Genomic DNA, 23,136 nt, shown 5'->3' with positions numbered 1-23,136 from the left:
TTCCTTTGGAGTTCTGGCGTGAGGATATCTTGCGACAGATTGCTGCTATGCTTGGAAAGCCGACTGCTATAGCCCATCAATCTTTGGACAAAAAGGTCATTTCCTATGCCCGTATTTGTGCTGAAATTGATTTAAATAATCCTTTTCCAGATTCTCTAGAAATTTGTCTTGGCTCTTCTTCTTGGATCCAACAGCTAGACTATGAATCTATTCCCTTTCGTTGCCGCATTTGTCATGTGTATAGTCATTTACAGCGTCAATGCCCTCAAGCCTCCAAAGGCAATGGTACCCCTGTTGGGTTTTCTAGCCCAAGGATGGCTAATGATGGTAAGGGGAATGGTCAAAATGTTAGTTCTGGAAAGGGAAATGTTCAATCTAATAGTGCAGGTAAAGGGAAAGCTCATATGAACACTTCAAGTCAGGGGCCAGGGCCATCCAATACTGCTGGTTCCGATAAGGATGGTTTTATCTCGGCTCGAAACCGTGGTAAGGGGCGGGGTCAGAAGCGATCTCATCTAGATCGGCAAGTGGACTCAGGGTTAAATCGTTTTGAGGTTCTTGACAACATGGCTATAGAAGAAGGTATTCCTGCAGAGGCTCAGTGTGCAGCTACTGGTTTAGAGGGGCAGAGTTCTACTCTTAGTGGCAACTAGGATGTTGTAGCTCAACTGATGCCGGAGACTTCTATTGGCCCGAGTCTGGTGCCCTTGTGGTTTCTCCTGCTCCATAGGAAAAGGATGTTCTTCTAGCAGATTTGGTTAAAGATGTGTTTGCCTTTGGTAAAGGAAAGGGATCTTCTCTTGCTTTGGGCTTGATGCAAAGACCATTTAAGAAAGTCTCTTTTGCTACTCCCTCAAGAGTTGGGCGAAAGCAGGATCAGGAAAAAATTAAACTTACAGGAGATTTATTGGTAGAGTTTGGGACAAAAAGCTATTCACGAGCTAGTGGTTGAGCATTCTCCGGATATCCTTTGTATCCAGGAGACCAAGCTTTTAGTGGACTCCATGTTTAGATGTGCTCCTAACATTTGGTTTCTAGGCCAATGTCAGTGCGTTGGTCCTTTGGGGAGCTCTGGTGGTCTTGCCATCTGTTGGGATCCAAGGAAAGTTATGCCACTTTATTGGGTCTCTTGCCTCTCGACTCTCTCAATGGTTGCTTCCTCTCTAGAAATTGGAGAGATGATTCTTGTTACTAATGTGTATGCTCCTATTGATCTCCCTGGCAAGTCTAAGCTCTGGGATCATATTAGGCATGTCAGAAGCTGTCATCCTTTCTTGTCTTGGATTGTGGCTAGAGACTTCAACTTTGTTCTCAGTTTAGAGAAGAGGGGTGGGCTGGCTCGCTTGGGTCCTTCTTTTGAACTTCTTCAACAAAATATTGATCTTTAACATCTCTCTGATGTCAAACCTCTCAATGGGCTCTTTACTTGGAACAATCGAAGGGTTGGAAATGATGCTATTTCAGAATGCTTGGATAGGTTCCTTGTTTCTTGCTTTTGGAATTCTGGCTCTCTTTCACTCTCTTTTGAAATTCTTGATTGGAGAGATTCTGACCACTAGCCTATTAAGCTCACAGCTAGTTATGTTGCTGTCCCCAAGAAGCCTCCCTTTAAGTTCCAACAGATGTGGCTTCGAGACTCTTCTCTTCATGACTTAATGGCTCACTAGTGGAGACAGGGAGGCCCTGCCTATGGCACTGCTATGTTCTCCTTCTCTAAAAAACTTCAATATGTTAAAAGGAAGTTGAAGCATTGGAACAGGAATTGTTTTGGTAATCTCCATATTATGAAGAAGAGGGCTCAGGATCGTCTTGATGTTATTACCAAGCAGATTCGAAATCTGGGTTTTCCAGAAGCTCTTGGCATTGCAAAATCCTGAGCTTCTGCTGATTTAGCTGAGTGGGATCTTAGAGAAGAAATTTATTGGAAACAGAAGGCTCGAGTTGACTGGCTTCCAGAAGGGGACAAGAACACTGCATTTTTCCATAAATCTATGCAGGCTCGACGTAACAGGAGTTACATTTCTTCTCTTGTTACTTCTGATGGGACGCGTCTGACTTCTTCTCGAGCTGTTTCTAGGGAAGCTATTCAGTTTTACTCTGCTCTCTTTTCAGATGATTTACCTCCAGTAGAGATTGAGGAGAATACTATCTTGTCCTGTATTCCCTCTGTTGTGACCAAGGAGATGAATGATTCTCTTATGAGGCCAATTAATATGTCTGACTTGGAGGGGGTGGTCTTCAACTTGCTGAAGGGCAAAGCTCTGGGGCCTGATGGCTTCCCTGTTGAATTCTTTCAAGAATATTGGGATATTATCAATCATGACCTTTTGGATGTGGTTCAGGAGTCCTATTCCAACAAAGAAATGCTCCGGGCCTTGAATGATACTTTCTTAGTCCTTATTCCGAAGAAGGAAGAGGCTAATCAGCTAGACTTTTTTAGGCCCATTGCTCTTTGTAATGTGGTCTATAAAATTATCACTAAGCTCCTAGCAAAGAGGCTTCAAGTTTGCCTTCCTATGGTTATCTCTAAGGAACAAGGGGGTTTTTGTGGCAGGAAAACAAATTTTGGATGGGGTGGTTATTGCTTCTGAAGCTATTCACTCTATGTGTACTTCCAGGGAATGTGCTATGTTTATTAAGCTTGATATGGCTAAGGCTTACGACAGAGTCAATTGGGATTTCTTGCGCAAAGTTCTTCTAGCTTTTGGCTTCAGTCAAGAATGGGTTCAATGGGTTCTTAGCTGTGTTACTACTCCCTCCTTCTTGGTCCTTCTTAATGGTAAACCGATGGAGCTTTTTGGGGCTTCTAGAGGTCTTCGTCAAGGAGATCCCATCTCTCCTTATTTGTTTATCATTATGGCTGAGGGACTTGGTAGACTTCTCAAGTTTCATGTTTCCCAAAATTTGATTCAAGGATGGCAATGGGGAAATGGTTTGCCCACTCTTTCTCACCTCCAGTTTGTTGATGATACTGCCCTTGCTGGGAGAGCTCGGATTTGGGAAGCTAAAGCCTTTCGGCTCACCTTGGATACTTATTTGGCTGTCTCTGGGCAGAAAATTAATGACCACAAATCCTCTATTTTTTTCTTCAACACTCCTGAGCTGATCCAGGTGCGGATTGCTAATATCTTGAGATTTCAGATTGCATCTCTCCCTCTAACTTACTTGGAGGTCCCTATTGTGATGGGTAGACAGCCTAGGCTTTTCTGGCAAAGCTTGCTTGACAAACTTCGACAAAGGGTCTATCATTGGACTCACAGGTGGCTCTCTACTGCTAGTAGGGTGACACTCCTTCAATCTGTAATTCAGGCTCTTCCCATATACAGAAGCATGGTTCAGGCTGCCCCGATGTATTTTCTTAAGGAATTTGATGCCCTCTCCTACCAATTTCTTTAGAGTGGCAATTTGCAACATACCAAATGGAGCCTCATCAATTGGGATACTATTTGCAGGCCAAAAAAGGAAGGAGGCCTTGGCCTTCAGTCTGCTATCTTGTATAGTCAAGCTCTTGTTGCCAAGCTCTATTGGCGTTGGTGTACTAGTCAGTCTCAACTTTGGGCCCGTATCCTGTCACACAAGTATTTACCTAGTGTTGAACCTTCAAATATTTCTAGGTTTTCTCTTGAGGAAGAGGCTCTATGATGTGGAATACCCTCAAGATTGGTGCTCACCTGGTGAAGAGAAGTTTATTTTGGATCTGCAATAGAGGCACTGAGGCTCTATTTTGGAGTGATACTTGGAATGGGCATCCTCCTCTCCTATCCGCTCATCCTCACTTGCGGGCTCTTTGTGATTCTTTCCTTTCTGCTGGATGGAATAAGGTGGCTCATTATAAGGAGGCTTTTATCCTGGGCCTTGCTGTGGGTTATCGATGGAAGAATTCTTCTGATTGGCCACTGGGTGGCTCACTGGGAGATCGGTTTGAACTATCTTAAATATTGGCTTCTAGGGAGTGTAGCTCGTTGCAGGAACCTGATGTTTTGGCTTGGGGAGGTGGTTCTTCTGGCAAATATTTTGTTTCTTCTGGGTACCTTGCATTGACGAAGCAACTTTTTGGTGAGGTGGAGGTCTCTTGGTGGAAGAAAGTTTGGAATAGTTTTTCATGGCCTAAGTGTAACTTTTTCCTCTGGATTTTGGTTTACAATCATTGTCTTATTTGGGATCATCTTTGCAAGCGAGGCTTCGAGGGGCCTTCCATTTGTGTTCTCTGCCGTAATAGTGAAGAGACTGTATCTCACCTTTTTTTCCAGTGCCCCTTTGCCAAACAGATTTGGCACTTCTGGTGGAGTGTGTGGGGATGCATGTGTTGGCATGTTTCCTCTCTGTCTGAATTCTGGGACCGTCTAGGCCATTCCCCTTCCAAGACTTCTTTTCTTCAGGTTGTCTGGACTATCAGCCCTTCTCTTATTTTTTGGCATGTTTGGCTTGAGAGGAATAGGAGGATCTTTCATGATTTGCAGCTTGAGATCAGGCACCTATGGGGGAAAATTGTTAATTCTCTTCAAGAAACGCTCCTAGCTAAATGTGACATCGATGGGGGTTTGGATCCTACTGATGCTGGTATTTACTCTCGCCTCTCCTTTCCTCTTCAGGGTTGCACTCCCTCGATCCCTCATAGTCGCTCTGGGAATAGAGCTAAGCAACATTCTCAATGTGTTAATCGTCAAGGACATTGGTCTCCTCCTGAGGCGAGCACTCTTAAAATCAAAACTGATGGTTCTTCTCGAGGAAATCCTGGTCCAGCTGGTATTGGGGGAGTTGGGCGTGATAGTTTTGGTGATATTCAATTTATGTTTTCTGTATACAAGGGTTACCAAACTAATAACCTCATGGAAGCCTTGGCTATCTTGGTTGCAGTGGAACAGTGTTGTCAACGTGGCTGGAAAAGAATCATCTGTGAGACTGACTCGCAGGTGGTTGTGAACTTATTGCATAATAGGAACCTTGTACATGTGGATTGGCATTTGGCTCTGGTTATTCAGCAGATCATTCAGTTAAGCAATTCTCTGGATTCTGTGTCTTTTATGCATATCCCTCATGAGTGGAACGGTGTGGTTGATTGTCTGGCTAAATGGGCCTCTGAGCAGGGGCCGGCTTGGAATATTCTTGATCATAGGATGCTTCCCCTTGATTTATCTCAGATGCTGGTTCAACTTGTGGACCAGAATAAAGCTATGCAGTTCTCTTTGTTTCTTGTGTTGTTCAGCTCTTTTTGATATTCAATAAAATTTGTACCCCTCTTTTAGTTAGAAATTTTTAGAGAAAATACTAAATGAATTTCAGTTTCATGTTATGTGTAAGGGTTTTGAGTTTGTATATTCTCAAAAGATAATGAAGAACGCATTTGTTTGTATGTCCAGATTGTTCTTCTGAATTATGATCACTTCTTTATCGTAAGTTAAATTAGTGATTCTTTTATGCATTCATGTGGATCATTCAATTTGGTGCAAAGACATTTCATGATATCTTAATTTGGATGTACTCATATAGCTTATCACTTTGTATGTCAAGATTTGTTATATTACTTTCACCATCATTACATCTATATTCTCAAAAACTCCTTGTGAACTGTTGTCTTTGTGAATCTTAGTTAGTAGTCATATGTCTGCTATTGGGGTTTATATTCATATCATCTTTAGTTTTTCTTTATCTCCTTTTTGTACTTTCAATTGAAAAGTAGATAGAAACACAAATGCCCCTATCATATGAGCGAGCTACCCCTCTCAAAAGTAGAGGAAGGTTGTGGTTTGATAGTGATTGAGCTCCAATATATCCAACTGTTGGTGTGGTTGTCATTGCTCCTCAGGCGAACAAGGTCATTTTCAAAGAAACACTCGCAGCGACAAATCTGTTTACCAACAAATTTTTGGCAACTTTGTTGGGGAATCGGAAACAAAGATCAATGTCTATCTGGTTCCTCGGCTTTATCTCTATGTGCAAGAGATTGGTAACTCTATTACATAATCATGTTGGTCAAAAAGGTCACAAGGAAAATAAGGTCAAATCCCACCATCTTGGAGGTGTTCCAAATGGATGACAAAGTGTTGTTGCATGATTTCTAGGAACTCTATAAAGAAAGCATCTCTCATGCCATAAAAGACAACTTGAGCATTGAGGATGATCATACAACCTTGTGGAGAAGCCTTTGTATAAGATTTCATAAGCTAAAGGATCTGCAAGGATATAAAGAAAGGGTGTGGCAACTCGAGTAAGAACTAGATGTTGATGATGAAGAAGCTCTAGTAATCTTACCTAACTTCATCTCTTGCAATTACTCAATCTTCAATGATGTTAAATGTGATGTCAAATCAATACTGAGAAATACTGATCATGAAGTCTGATTGCAGAACTCTATTAATTACGATTATCTCCTCTTTGTGATAGGTCAACATATATAGTACCATCGAAAGACATAATGAGGAATGGATGCGACTATTCAAGCAAATGTCTCTTTGAAGAGACAAGAAGACAAATTCTAATTAACAAACAAGCCTGATAGTTTGTGGATTAACCATTGTGCCTTTACAAATGCACCCGATGGTTATTGGGCATGATTACATGCTAAACAATTCATTCACATCCTCCAATCTGATTAATGTAGTGGGTCATTTCACACGATCCATCCTGATGCACATATGATCGATATAGATCAGGGATATACAATCTGAGCCAAGAGATAACAATAATTTGACTGCTCAGATTTTCATACTTAGGTTGATCAATTAATGCAAGGATGATCCTAATGAATTTTATGGCAAGATAATTTATTGTCTAAGTGTGTGCATACATGTATACCAAGTCATATGATGAACTAGTAGCATACATGCACACACATATGCATACAATTTGCCAATTTATCCTTGAATTCTGACCGACACTATCATGTTTTAACACTCCCTCTTAGCTAGGGAAGATAACTAAGGTATGAACTAGTTTAGATATCACCTAACTCGTGATATCAAGGAGTATACAAGACATCAAGTCACATGGTATTTGTATATCCTAGTTATGGTATGTGCATTGACATCATGTCGCATGATGTCTACCATAACATATCATGGCATTGTGATATTGCTCTCAAGATTTAACTGTGTGATTTTGAGTCAAACTCATTGACCCATGTTTCATGATTAGTGATTCAACATGAATTCATCTCTCATGCGAATAAAGGGAACACTTAGCACTCATTGGATTTGGGTGATGCTCACAGGGGTGAAGCATCAAGAGTTCCAAAATCACACAGTTAAATCCTAATAGCAATATCACAATTTGACTTGCTGTGGAAATTATCTCCTAATTATCAATATCACGGCATGTCGATAGTTATTACGTCACATAATAACCACCATGATTATCTCATTAAGAACATATTGATACATAACCGATATCAAGTTAGCATGATATCTATCAATAAGTCCAAGAGATATTAACTATCAAGACAGTTCCATGAATATCAAGTCAACATGATATTCATCATGATAGTGAACATTGTAAAGTTGTCACCTTACAATGTTGAATACATACATTATTAGAAAGACCATCACCTTTTAGTAATGTAAACAAGGGGGCCCATAAGGTCATGAAGCCACACACATGACATCCTCCAAGAACCATATCAAAGGCTAGATCCACTATGGCTCAATCCATAGGGTGAAAACAATGGCTTTCACCCGAAACTTCTTTCTCAAAGGAATGAATGCGAAAGAATACAAAAAATAGATCATTGATGCTAAAGTTCTTTTTCAGTGAAGGCTTCATATTCCAACATATCAAACTTGTCCTAGAAGTACACAAAACTTCGCACTATTACGAGGCTTAGCGAGAATGTCACTCACCTTCTTCAGTGATAATGTACCTCAACTGAAAGTTAGAGAGACAATCTCGACATGGTCTACTACCTCTAAATCAATATCATTGGATGTCAACAAATGTAGATCCATAGGTTGCTCCCTTTGTCATGGAGGCATGTACTGTTCATATACTCCAATCATGGAAAATATCTTGTTCCAAGGTGTTGAATATTTTAGCTTTATATGTAATTTTGTGAATTTCTATTAAATGATTATTCAATATTTTATATTGATGCAATATACGTATGGAGAAATTGGTTTGTATTAGTAATATATTTGCAGGATATATTACATGCCATATTTAAGTAATTCTGGGACCCGCTCAATCATTCTTATAGCGATCATCCCTGCCGGTTTCATATCAAGATTTATTATCAAAGATTATTAAAGCGTTGGTGAATATTATGACATCTGTCGGCAGCAGTTTTATATTCTTTTCTTGCATCTCTCAAGCTTTCTTATCGGCACATTACAATTGGATGTTTTTCTTGGATCGGCAGATTATTGTGGGAGATATATTTTCCTTGAATTGGGTTCTTTTATATACATATTCTGGGCGTCTTCTTGCCTTTACTGCAGTCTTTTATGTGTGGTCAGATTAATATTTTTACTGTACAAAAGGTTGATTGTGTTCATGTCTGAACTGTACGCATTATGTATTTGTTCATTACTGAACTGTAAGAGATATGTATTTGATCATATCTGAACTGTAAGCGATTAAAGTATTGAGTATATCTATTGATGAATGTTCAAGTCATTCAGATATACAAAATTATCATTTGTTTTGTGGTCAGTGAGCAAGTAGCTCTGAATATTGTAATTCAAGTTTTTATCAATAAAGGTTTTACTTTTGAGGCTGGGTTGTTTCCCTCAGTGAAGAGGGTTTTTCCCAGGATATATGCTGATGTTTTTTATATGTGCTTATCTAGTCTAGTTTCAACACAAGGGACTCATCATTAGGCACATGATTTATTAGTTTAATAATCACAACATTGTTCACAAGAGCAACTTCCCATACACAAATGTACTTGTCTGATTCCATAGTAACACGAGTGAATGTAATAAACTATGGATTTAACCTTTAGGTTTAATGACACCAACATTCATGATAATGTGGCTTTTATTTGAAGCTCCAAGTGCATGCATCAACCTCTTGACCTTATCGTCCAAGTTTGCCTTGGGCCTTTTTTTTAATGAATGAGATAATTAACCTTCTGCCCTCCTCATCTTAAGGTTTCCTCTAGTAGATTATCAAACTCTCTCTAAATCGAATGTCCATCTTCAATTTAGTTTCATAATTTCTAGATTCAATTTTTTTTCTTTCCTTGACTGTAATGCTTCTTGATCCGTCTTAAAGACATTCCAAATAGTTGATAAAAAACTAAACTATATCAAAGGGAAATGTTAACTATAGAAGCATACAAGATTTGTCATCCCAATGTTATAGCATTACCTATTGAACATTATTCAAGGGTGTGAAATACTTCTCTTATGTTGGTACATCATAGAGCTAGTCCTAAACTGGATCACAAGACTATAGTCATGTTGACATGATCTTCTCACTCTGAACCAATATCATCCTTGATGGTCAACTTAAACAAATCCTCTAGATGCTTCATCCTACACAATCCCAATCATAAAAGTTATCTTTCTTCAAAAAAACACATTATCTAGCATGATCTATTTATGACATGAGATCGAGTCCTGCACAATATTTGGTAACATGCCTTATGTACCATTTTTTTCCTGTAATAACATTTCCAGAAACAAAGAAAAAGATCGAGGAAAATAGCACTTTACAGCACATAGAGATTTACAAATAAGAGAGAGACTACATTGAGTAGATAAATATAACACTCAAGGATAATAAATACTTAACTGCAAATCAACATCCTTGATACAAGTTTCTCTAATGAAGTTCCATATGCATGAAGTTAGAAATTTGATCTTTTGTTGGATGCCTTCTTGGATACAATAGGAGAAATCTCTAGTAGAGTCAATAAACCAGCCTTCTTGATACTAACCATAGGATCACTGTAGGCTACATCATTGTCTCATCTGGAGGTTTCTCCAAAACAGTGTTGTTTTTCTGATATTTTGGAGGCGCCACTCGCAACTCCATTGTCAAAGAAATCATTTCCCACTTTTGCTTGCAACCCATTCCTTATTGACAATATAACTTAAATTGAGATTATCATTTTGATTCTCCGATTTATAGTTGATAGGTTCAAACTGGACAGTAATGCTTGGATAGCAAGATTCAAGGATTGCTAGACTTAGTGGTGCAGACAACAATCTTCCATGCCCAACTTCGAGACTTGCTTCTCACAACTCAGCATTCTGAGCCCAAGGGTTTTCTGTTGTAGGAGCTCACACCATCGGTCAAGCTAATTGTCAGTTCTTGGACGTCTGATTCACAATGAGTCAAACACAGACAAGGCATTTGAGGCTTTTTTTCTTTTCTTTTAAATTAGAAAATTGTCCATTCAATATTGGTGTTGGTGACAGCAACCTTGCAACTCTGGTCTCCACGAATCATAACGGCTTTGACAAGGATTTGAGATATCAGAAAGGCCTTTTCCTCTCCGACCAAAAATCATTTAACAATGGTTTTGCCGATGCAAGGTGGAATAGAACTATGTATGATAATGTTGAGCCTGGCTGAAGATAACTCGATATCTGATATATATACTGGTTATTGACTTTTATTTTCTATTCATCATATTATGCCCACTCTCTTCAGCTTCTAATGCCAAACACGACTACAAATCGGACACGAGTAATACTGGCAATAATGTGACCGTAATAATAGTCCAAACATTTCTATTATTCTTTCACCTGGCAGAAGTAGATGACAACAGGTGTATTTTGTCAAAAAATGTCTACACGATAGCAATAACAATGTCCCCAAAAAATATTTCTTATTTTCTCAATCATTAGCTAATATTAATTGTCCATTTACGGCATAAGACCTCAATGCAAAAATGTAAAACACTTCCTTTTGGTAGTCGGTGCTTAGTCATCTTTGTTGTCATAAACCAAATCGCTGACTTATCATAATTGTCGAAGTGTATTATCTTAAGTCCAGCATGTCTTCAACATTAATAAGATGAATCGACAGTTTTAGTGCCAATGTTATTTGATGAAGACTGGATGAAAATAAGGATTGATTATTGAAGTAACCATGTTAAAATGGTAAAGACCTCAAAGTGTAACTCTAACTCCACTGCAAGATGTCTACTGTCTATCGTGCATTTCAAAGCACCGCCTTTATTCTCTAATAAAGTGCGCTTATTAGTTGAGTTCACTGATCAATTGCTTGAGCCACTAAAAAACAATGTTACATTGAGTGACGTTTGAGATGTTACTATATTGGTCAGTCTGCAGCTCTTCTTACACAATTAATCCATAACGTCCCTCTGGCCCTTGATGACCACATCCGTCTTATGTTTACATTATATCAAATAGTTGCATCTCTTGGTCAGGATTAGACACATCATCAAATTTTCTTAATTGCACCTTTTCATGATTCGTGCACATTTATACAAATCTTCTTTTATTACTAATTATGATTGCTGCATCATTTGTAATGTAGTTGACCTTTCTTGAGCAGGGATAAAGATGGTATACTTCTACATGTTTTAGATGTTAATAAAAGACATTGTCGTGAAGTCATCTGCTTGCAAAGCTGATGATAATGCCCACTGTGTAGGATGCTACCACACCCAGGGCCTTGATGAATATAGAAACCACTGAACCTCTCAATACAAGGGCACATCTTCTGATGTTACAAACATGGCGATGTTAATGACAGGAAGAACTGCAGAGATAAAATCATCTCGATGGTATGTAATAACCAGTATGAAAGTTGAATCAGTAGTCACTTCTGACCGACTCATGTTGCTTCTTTCTGATGTTCAAAATGTTCACGACAACCCAATTTACTACCTGGCTGCAATGATTAGGTTGGCCATTATCGTCACTGAGCACATGGCTTTGAATCCTGTTTCCGTCTATTGAAAATATACTCACATTGCATTTTCTTGAGCTTTCAACAGCCCATATCTTGCAAAGATTACATCAAAGAGAAAAATTAAGATCAAACCCACCCAGTTCCATCCCTGCTCTGATGATGTTTTAGATTTTCTGAGATTATATTTGTTCTTGGTATCATTTCCAACTTGGCTCTGACACATGTTAAATGTGATATCATATCAATTTTGAGAAATGCTGATTATGAAGTCTGATTGCAGAACTCTAATTGAGGTAGAACATTTATTGATTACAATGATCTCCTCTTTGTGATCGGTCAACATATATAGTACCGTCAAAAGACATAAGGAGGAATAGATGTGACTGTTCAGGCAAATGTCTCTCTGAAGAGACACGAAGGCAAATTCTAATTAACAAAGAAACCTGATAGTTTGTGGATTAACCATTGTGCCTTTTGCAAATGCACCCAATGGTTATTGGGCATGATTACATGCTGAACAATTAATTCATATATTCCGATCTGATTAATGTAGTGGGACATTTCACACAATCCATCCTGATGCACATTTGATCATTATAGATCAGGGATGCACAGTCCGATACAAGAAATAACAATAATCTGATTGCTCAGATTTTCATTATTAGGTTGATCAGTTAATGCAAGGATAATCCTAAAAATTTATGGCAAGATAATTTATTGTCTAAGTGTGTGTATGTATCAGCATGTATACCAATTCATATGATGAACTGGTATACATACATGCACACACCTATGCATACAGTTTTCCAGTTTCTCCTTGAATTCTGCCTGGCGCTATCATGTTTTAACAGGTGAGAAAGAAGTTCAATAAGAAGATAATAATTAGAATCATTTTCTTGCTGATGAAACATCTTTTGAGAAAAGTGCTAAGAAAGATTCACCAAAAGGAGTATGTGAAAGAATATAGATCTCTATCCTCTCATAAGGATGCATGGCAAGAAAAGGATCAAGAACAAGTGAGTGAGACTGAATAAGAAATTTGTATTGCATCCAGTCATAAGCATTACAAGCATCTCCATAAAGGAGAGGGAATCATCCATCAATCTGAAAAGGAGGAGCTTGAAGAAGAGACATTAAATATTTCCAATACAAACATGCAGCCCAAGTGTGAAGTTGATGAAAATATTCATTTAGACGAATCTCATGTGGTTTTTATCCCAAGTTGGAATCTTGATTCTATTGATAATGACTTTCATTATGGTGAAGATCTTCCTTTTCATCCTCCATTAATCACTAATGAGGAAAGCTTCAATGATGATACCAAATCTTCATTGGCTATTGGGCATGATTGTCCTACTATGACCCATGGTGATGGAGATAAAATAATGTTTGAACCTGTTGTGAGGTTTTCACACCATCGCCCCAAAACTTTGGGGACCCCCTTTTTTCAAGCAGGCTTTAGCAATTTTTGCGGATTTTTTTTTGGAATTTTTCAGTTGCCTTAGAAAATTTTTTGGAGTTGTGCAGAGGTTTCAAATTTGAAAATTTTACACCTTGGATGCCTTCTGGCCAGAAGAGGATTTGATTTGGTTTATTTTTCACTTGGTGCAAAACTTGATTTTCAGAGCATGTAATTTTATCCTTAGGCCAAATAGGTTTCAAAACAACATTTTTTTTCGATGGTTAAAACGAATAGTTGGCAGGATAAAATTGCGAACTTTTGGACTTAGATGGAATTTTGAAATTTGAAATAATTGTATAAGCTTGAACATTTTCAAAATGAAATTTTTAGATTTAGTCATTTTGGAAAATCTTGAATTTTTTGGTGAAAAAGGAAATTTTTGATAGTGAAATTGGATTTGGAGTTTGAATTTTGACTACTAGGAAAAGGATTAATTTTATTTTTTTTTAAATTAAAATTAAAATTGTATTGCAAAATTGAAATTAGATTAAATTGCAAAATCTCATTAATTTGGTTGAAATTTAGCCTAGAAGATTTTTAAAATGTTAAAGGAAATCAGTAATTGGGAATTAAAAATCGATTTTGGCTTGCTAGATTTGATTTTAATGATATTTTAATTGCTAAAATGTTATTAAATAAAAATTTTGACATCTCCTAGGCTTACCTTGTTTCTATTTTGCAATTTTTTATCAAAGCTAACAATTAAATGAGCCAATTTCACGATGAGCTAAGTAATTTTAATATTGCATTTAAATCTAGGCCATTAATTAAAGGGCTACTTTAATTTTGTTTTCCCTCCAGGCAAGTCAGCCCACTTGGAGAGGCAAAAAAGTGTGGTATAAAAGAGGCTTCCCCTCTTATTTTCTCATTCCTTTTTCCTCCTCCTTGGATGTGCAATTTTCTTCTAAGGAAAGCAAATTTCTAGCTTAGGTGATTTTTTAGGGCAGATTTTTCCATTTCTTGGTGGCATTTTATCCTTCTTGCTTGGGCGAATTTCTGCCCTAGGGCGATTTTTGGAGCAGATCTGATTTTTTTCCAGCTAGGGCAATTTTTGTGAAGTTTGATTTTCCATTTCTTGGCAATGATTTCTCCTTCCAGAATTGGTTGATTTCAAGGAAGTCAAAGTTCTGATTTTTACAAGGGCATCATTATTTGCAAGGACGCTTGACATTTCCAAAATCTGATCTGAATTTGAAAAGGGCCCAGTTATTGGTAAAGGCAGATTTAAGGTAAAATTTTATTCATTTTAGAGGTGATGATTGGTAAAGGCGGATTCTATTCCTTGTTCTTGCTTGGTTCGTTTCCCTTATATTCTTCTTGCACTCATCATTCACCACTTCATCATTCTATTGATAGGCTGAAGTGGGGAGATATAAGTGTAGATTTCATGATAGGACATTTGGGGAGGTAGACATAAGCTAGGACACCCTGAGATTGAAGTTGGGTGATATAAGTGTACTCCATCCTAAGGTAACGAAGAGGCAGAAATAAGTGGTAGCCCCGCCCTTAGGATTGAAGTTTGGAGATTCATAAGTGTAGAGATAGGACTTAGAGAGGCAGAAATAAGCTAGATTTCATTTATAGAAAGAAAGTTGGAGATTGATAAGTGTAGTCCATATCATTTAGAACGAAGGGGCAAAAATAAGTGTTTACGATGGTAGATGTTAGTGCAAGCAAGAACCCAAAGGGAACAAATACCAAAAAAGACAAAGAAGACATAATGCCTAAGACCACCTTCTTCTCAAAAATGAGGTGAATAAATGGCACCAATATCGACATGGCAAACATGGTACAATTGAAGGACAGATTGAAAGAAGGACAATCCCCCATGGCAAAGAAGATTTACAAGAGCGAAATTGTACATGCAATGGCTTTCCCTCCTACCTTGCCTTGTCCAGAATTGGTAATGGAGTGTGCATCCCGGTTTGATATTGTTACCAAGTCCATCATTTTTCATGAGGGGAAGAGAGTGTTGGCCAACATTAGCGGATAAGTGGCCGAAGAAGTATTTAATATTCCCCAGTATAAAGACATGACAATGGTAATGATGGATCGGACGGCAAAGTTATTTCAAGATAATCAAGATGCTTACTTCATTCATCTAAAGAAGAATTGGTTACACGAAGGTAAGAAGAGAGTTACCGGATCATCAAACCTCACCAAGTCAAATTTCAAATCAGAGTATGGCGATCTAATTGTGCTTCTCAACCGAACCATGGGCATGGCTCAAGGTATGCAATTCGAGAACTCGATGTACTTCTTTATTGATGAAATTGAAAAAGGAAAGAGAAAATTTGATTGGGCTAGAATCATAAGTGAAAATTTAGAGTTGCAACTTAGGACAGTGCAATATCACAAGCAATTCTATATGGGGTCTTATCTCTTCTATTTGATTGCGAGACTATATGAAAATCTTGGACTTAAGGCCTTAGGAGTGATTGGCAATGGGCCGGGGCAATATTTGGTTCATGAGTGCTATCCACAGCTTCATTTGCAGAACACCAAAGATTATAAGATGTTTTATGACGCCTTTGCCATGAAAACGGTAAGGATATTGCACGGGACACCTGCTAGAAGGCTCTCATCGGAAGCAGAAGAGAAACTTAAGAAGTATGGGAGTTGGTTCATCCAATTTCCACAATTCACATATATTAGAGTAGCAAGAAGTACAATTTGTCCCAAGAGACTTCCAAGGTACCCACCCAACAAAGTAGTTTTGATGGAGTTGGCTAGGCAACTTGAGCATTATGACAAAATGATGAAACTCATAGGTGAGACAGGGATTACCTTCTCATTTGGAATAGGCAATGATACTTGCCCCAATCTGTCACCTTTGCAGCTACAGAGAAAGAGTTAGAATGGTATCATCTAGGATGGTATAGATCAAGACGAGGATTCGATCCTAACGGTCTTATCAAGGCATCTCACAAAAATACATTTAAACATATTCCTACTATAGAAGATTTTTGGGCCAATGCACAGAATGACTTTCATATGAGAAGCTTTCTCAAGATTGTCAGTGGGCATGATGAGGGCAATCAGATGGAGAGGCCTTGGTATTCCCAATCAACTAGAAGATGATGAAAATGTGCTAAGGGAAGATTATGATACAGTGGATGGAACAGAATTGGGTCCAGTGGATTGGGATGATCATCAGGATCCTTCCTTAGAGGAAGTTACAAGGACAGTTGATTTACACACCGAGTCATGGTACAATGAGAAGTTAAGGCAATTACAAAGTCAGAAGGTACGCCTTATGAGAAGATAAAACCAGAGGAAGAAGGTCCAACGGAGTTAGTCAGACAAAAAGGTGAGGGCAATAGCCAACAACAAAAAGTAGTTAAGAGCAAGAAAACAGGTTTGGAGGTTGAGAAAAGCAAAGAACATCAGGAAACTCTAGCAAAGAGATAGAATGCAACACCATCAAGGGAAAGCATAATTCAGGCTAGAGGCCAAGAGGATAATACACGTGGACAAGGGGCGTCGTAGAGGTGAGCTCTGATTCGAGATCAAGCAGTTACAATAATAGTAATGAGTATTCTCCTCTCTCCGAGAACCAACATGGAGATTATACAACAGTCACCAATGAAGAAGAGGATATGCCAATTGATATTGAGGAAATAAGCCAAGCACCCCAGGTTGTTGGTGATGCTTCTTTATCATTGTTGTGACTTGCATGGTGATTTAGAACACTTGGTGTTGTTGCATGGTTTCTACTTCCAATAGTTAGAGTTAAATTTCTTTGAAGTTGCTAAAGTAGATTTTATTTCAAGGAAGTTGTTAAGTGTAAGAGTAGATGGATAGTCGTATGGTGATATTAGTGGATGTTTGATAGGGATCTATAAACTAGGCCACTAGCATCCTAGTGGCTTGTTAGGAAGCCTTGCGTGGTAATTTGGTCTTTTTTTCCTTAAATCATTGCATTTATGAAGGTAGAGCTGCTAGTAAGCTTTCATCATATTCTATCCCCATCCATTTGCTAATCTTTCCATTTGTAGGAGTAGAAGTAGAGCCGCAAGTAGTATAGTAGTTGGAGTTCATTCTTAGAAAGTTAGAACAAGTGAGACACCATTGGCAGACACACCCCCCATCACCATCACCGTCAACATCATTTGGCGCTCATATACTTTACCAAACCCAGACATCATCACCATCACACCAAAAGTCCAAATAATCCTTGAATGAACAACATAAGGCCGCCTAAGTGATTAACCAACAAATCACATTGATATAACTGAGTTAGTATCCACAGGTGTAAGGAACATTGGAGTTTTCTCATGTCCTCATGAGTATTAACTTTTCAAGAGAGGAATTGAGTGTTTGATATTCCATATCAAGTATTCAATTGCTATATGTTATGTAGTGGTACAAAATTGACATCAACAGAACCCTTGCATGATTGTCCTCACAATGACTAGCTTTTTAATGCATAATGCAGTTGCCTTTTCCACTGTATATAGATTCCTTTGCTTATTAGAGTCTGCTAAAATATCATATTTGGCTAATCTCAAAGTAATATAGGTTTGAATAGAAAACTCTTAACTAATCAATGCTAGCCATAGTCGAGTTTCGGAATTTAGTATTGATTACTACTTATTTGAAAAGAACACAGATTGCCTAATATGAATTTTGATGAAGGATGCTCCCCTTAATACCATAACCAGAACAAAAACAAAGAAATAACAACAATTTGTGAGAACAAAATATGGGCTTTTTATTATCGCTGCAAATGTGGAATTACAGAATTCAGAATTACAATATGCTAACCCACATGAGCGCCTTCGTTACAATAATCTGCAAAACAAAACTGTGAACTATCACTCAGAGCTGTCCTAGACAATGTTCGGGCATTTCTTAAATAGGCAATTTTATGCTGCCCGAGAAGGTTCTAGAGACTCAAACTTACTACCTAGGGCTAACAAACCCTAACAATACATGTATATTTGGCCATATACATTTTTGACATTTATTTTGGAAGTTTTGGTCGGCCCAACTTCAAAGGCCATAACTCTCGAACCGTTGCTCCGATTGGCTATTATACCACTTTTCGGAATCCTCAGCTTCTATCTACACACTCAAATCTGTGCAAGCACCCATCTGTCGAGTTTTCGGGCCTCATCCGAGCACATTTAGGCCTTCAAAGGTGAGCCTGAAGTTTTTATAACAAAATGACACACCAAAAATCCGCAATAAATCCATGAATACACATGATATGGCACTGAGCCTCAACTGGTAGATTAACATATCCACGATGAGCATCCACCTCTGCAATTAGGACATTTTGAGCTCATATGAATGACTTACTAAATAGCAAGGCTCCACAAACAACAACTCTGCATTAAGACAACCTTATTCAGAGAACCTTAGTTACCGGATTCGCCTGGAAAAGGCCGGATCCGGGCTCGGGTCCGATTCGGATCCGGATCCACGTATGGATCCGTGAGGATCCGGGCAGGATTCGTAATCCTGCCTGTGGATCCGTAAGGATCCGCGGGCCGCGGATCCTTACGGATCCACAGGCAGGATTACGAATCCTGCCCGGATCCTCGAGGATCCACGCGCGGATCCGCGTGAATCCGCAGCAATGAAGGAGGAGAATGCAAAAACGTGGGCCCATTATCATTTTTTAATGTTTTTTTTTTGCCCTAAAGGCCCTAAACCCTAAAAACGACCCTCTAAATCACAATGCAAGTTCATTTGCTCTCTATTTTGCTCTCTCATTTTGCTCTCTCATACTTGCTAGTTTGAAGTGAAGTGCTTGGATTCGAAGGAGATCGGTTGTGGAGCTTCAAATACCTTGCAAGAAGTGTTTAAGGTATGCATTTCAACCATATTCTTGAATTCTTTCATAGATTATTGATTTATTTTTAGTTTTCCAAATTTTCAAGTTTTTGTGCAAGTGTGAAGTATGGTTTTCTTTCACTTTTTCTAGATTGCAAGAATAGAACAATGAGTAGTCAAGGCTCAGTGGGTGGGGGTGGGGCTGCATCACCAAGCTTCAAAATTGATAAGGGGTCTCCTTTATGGAGACACACAACAAGAGTTGCACAATGTCCTGGGGGTGGGGCATACATATGGAAATGTAATTTTTGCAACATACAACATAGAAGCTCCTATTCCCGAGTGAAACTACATTTTTTGGGCCCTGCGGGTGAAGGAATTCACATGTGTCAAGGTAGTGATAAGAAGGGATTACCAGTTGCACAAATAGCAGCATTAGCAAAAGAGCAAGATGATGCTGATAGAGCAGTTGCAAAAGCAAAACGTGGTGCTTCCCAAAAAACAAATATACCAACACCATCATTTGATCAAACAAACACAAGAACACATCCTTTTTTGCCTATGCCAACTACAAATGATGAAGATGAAGACCCATCTCCACTCACCCGCAAGAGAGGCCCACTAGATAGGGCATTCCAAATTGAAAAGAGAGACATTGCTGATCACAAAATTGGACGTTGTTTAATTGCAAATGGTGTTTCATTTAATTTTGCTAGATCACCTTATTTTAGGGAGATGGTGGAAGCAATAAATGATGCACCCCATGGTTACAAACCGCCTGGTTATGAGAAGTTGCGCACTACCATATTACATGATGAGAGGAAAAATGTAGAGGCTCAACTTCAACCAATAGGAGATTTTTGGGTTCAATCGGGTGTGTCTATTATTTCGGATGGTTGGAAAGATTGTAGAAACCGTCCATTGATCAATGTTATTGCTGTATGCCCTAAGGGGGCAATGTTCTTGAAGGCAGTTGATTGTGAAGGGCAAGTGAAAGATGCAGAATTTATTTCACGCATTCTCATTGATGCCATAGAGTCAGTGGGTCCTGATAATGTTGTTCAAGTGGTCACGGACAATGCAAAAGTTTGCAGGGCTGCAGGGATAATTGTAGAGTCTAGATATGATCATATCTTTTGGACACCATGCACCGTCCACTCTCTCAATTTAGTGATGAAAGCAATTGGCACCGAAATAGATTGGGTGAAAAGGATATATGAGGAAGCTGAAGAGATTCAAATGTTTGTGACAAATCACCACATGTCACAAGCAATTTTTAGGAGTTTCTCGGACTTGGAGTTATTGAAGGTAAATTTTTATATTTAATATATAATTGAATATTATTGGATTCCACAATTATTAATTTTTGTTGTTGTTTACATTAACATGTTTTAATTTTTAAATGTTTTACTAACTTGAGTTTAACATGTTCGTAGGTTGCTGAAACCCGCTTTGCCTCTCACACAATCGTCTTGAGACGACTTGTGAAGGTAAAAGAAGCATTGAAGCATATGGTCATTAGCCCCCAATGGGGCATTTGGAAGAATTCCAATACAGCAAGGGCTTTAAATGTGAGAAGAATGATACTAGATGAGGATTGGTGGGGTCTTGTGAGTTATGTGTTGGAAATCACCGATCCAATAATGGCAATGCTTCGCTTCGCAGATAGTGATGAGCCATGCCTTGGGGATATTTATGATTCCATGGATAGTATGCTGGAAAAAATTAAAATGGTAAGTTTTACTCTCTTTTACAACAATTTTTTATTTGAGAGATATCTAGATTCTAAAGTTTAAATTGACATATTCACTAATTATAATTATTATTCATATTTCATATCTTAGGCCATACAAAGGAGGGAGAATGATCCTGAGGACACCCTTTACAAGAAGGTGGAAAAAATTGTTCATCATCGATGGAACAAGATGACCACACCTTTGCACCTCCTTGCATATGCTCTATCCCCGAGGTACTGTAGTTCTTATCAAATGTTTGTGCTTATTTTATCCAATGTTTGTGCTATTGATATTTGATAGTGTTCAATTGTCTTTTGTTATCCCCAGGTACTATAGTGCAGATGTACTTCGCCTTCCAGGTAGAGTGCCACCATTTAGAGATGCAGAGGTTGCAGATGGGTATAAGAGGGCACTAGCTAAGATATTCCAAGATCCAGAGATTGGGGCAATTGTGAGGAGTGAATTTGCTGCTTTCAACTCAGGTGAGGATTTCGACCCTATTGCCATAGCAGACCAAAGCAGGATGGGTGCCATCAAATGGTGGTACCTTCACGGGCAAGCCTTCACGTATCTCCAACCTCTTGCCATAAAGGTCCTATCCCAAGTAAGTTTGTAAAATTAAGCTTAAGGTTAACATTCTCAATTCCTTGAATTTATTATTTAATTTATTTATCTTGATTGTTGTATTGATAATTTTTAATTTCTCTTTAGGTTGCCAGCTCTTCTGCCGCTGAGCGGAATTGGAGTACTTACTCCTTTATCCACTCAATCAAACGCAACCGGTTGGCTCCAAAAAAATCAGAAGACCTTGTGTTCATTCACAACAATTTGCGCTTGTTGTCACGGAAGGATCCTAAGTACAAGAAGGGGCCCGAAAAGCTTTGGGATGTAGCACCCGAGACTCCTGATTTAGATATGACCATCCGAGATCTTGCTAGATCCACTTTGATTGATGTGGATGATGAGGAGGAGGATTATGAGTTAACAATCCCCTCTACTACTAGTGGTTTGGGTTCCTCTACTAATACAGATGCAGCACTTGCAGCTCACCAGTACCCCTCTGATGCGGATTTTCTTGAAAATCCATTTGATGATTAAATAAAAAACTTTAGTGTTGACTCTTGACTCTTTTATGAGTAAATCATGTTATAAACTTTAAGTTTAATGATCTATATTTTGAATGTTACAAGCTTTCACTTTCAGTAATTCAATGTGAATGTGTTGATTTCCTTTATAATCGTGAAAATAGATTAATTATCAATGTCATTGATCAAGTATACTAGATTCATACTATGAAATGATTTAGTTTTAGAATTATGTATATTTCTCTTTTTTTTAGTATATATAATGCATATATATAATTATATATATATATATATATATGCACGAATCCTCCACGAATCATAATTGGGAAAAAAAAAAAATCCCGAATCCACGGATCCGATTCACGTGCCCGAATCGGATTCGTGTCACGAATCGGCAACTAAGCAGAGAACTGAAATGAAATATTTTTTGTTGATGCAAGATTGCTCTTACACCCAGGATGCTCCTGCATCAAACTTAAATGTCTTAACAAGGAATATTGAGTGAAGCTAGAAGTTTAAGTAAACAATGATTTTATGTGATAAAAAAACAGATCTGATGTATGGAAAATATCCCATCATCCATTTGTTTGAATCTACAAAGATCCAGTATCAATACAGCGGAAATAATTTTGTTAGTGTCTTAAGGCAAGAAGGTATAATATGGTTATTGTATCGAAGAACAATGGCCACCAAAATAGATGGCAAGGAAGCAAGGTATTTTAATAAACTTGGTACAAGTGAAAGATTTGTTCAAGAATATGACTCTTGAAAGCTAGTTGAAGTTGACATATTCAAGCATCCTTTGTCGTTAACAATTATTTGGAACCAACAATATTGGAGGGGCGGAATCTTAAAAAGCTTGATATTGTACTAGTAAATAAGATAAGTTTGTAGTATGAGAACAAAGCATAGAAGTAACTAAATAAAGTCATGGAGAGCCTATGGTTAATTATAGAAAATTAAAACAAAACTATTACTTAAGGAAGATGGGGCAAGGACAGAATTATCTTGGCTTCCTCTATAAGTATGGGAAGATATGGGAGTAATTGTGGAATCTGTTGCGTTTAATGATTTATAATTTGAGAATTGGTCATCTTTGTATTTGGGATTAGTTTGTCCAAGAGCTTGGGATAGATTCTTTGATCTTGGTATTAGAGCAAATAATCGATGCCTTCTAGAAACCAAATTCATTTACAAATCGGTACTTCTATCAAATTAAAGAAAATTTGTATATCGTTTTTTTAGCATA

At 38.1% G+C, this 23,136-nt stretch overlaps 2 protein-coding genes across 2 annotated transcripts in view; one reads left to right on the top strand and one right to left on the bottom strand.

The window, feature by feature from the left end:
• CYP51G1 (CYTOCHROME P450 51G1) overlaps positions 1–23,136 on the bottom strand; it is a 29,771-nt gene that overhangs the window by 5,606 nt on the left and 1,029 nt on the right. The gene's annotated exons all lie outside the window — the stretch shown is intronic.
• LOC149528026 (uncharacterized) lies at positions 19,119–21,991 on the top strand. The gene is made up of 5 exons (XM_089810711.1): positions 19,119–20,374; positions 20,503–20,799; positions 20,911–21,035; positions 21,130–21,406; positions 21,514–21,991. Exons 1-5 carry the CDS (start codon positions 19,235–19,237, stop codon positions 21,898–21,900), a joined length of 2,226 nt encoding a protein of 741 aa, XP_089666837.1. The 5' UTR covers positions 19,119–19,234; the 3' UTR covers positions 21,901–21,991.

Source organism: Cupressus sempervirens, chromosome 11 (genome assembly GCF_028749045.1).
Source record: "Cupressus sempervirens isolate cs-2001-9-10 chromosome 11, ASM2874904v1, whole genome shotgun sequence".
Classification (NCBI taxonomy): domain Eukaryota; kingdom Viridiplantae; phylum Streptophyta; class Pinopsida; order Cupressales; family Cupressaceae; genus Cupressus; species Cupressus sempervirens.
Note: the sequence above shows the minus strand (reverse complement) of the source record. Positions and strands in the feature narration are given on the sequence as shown.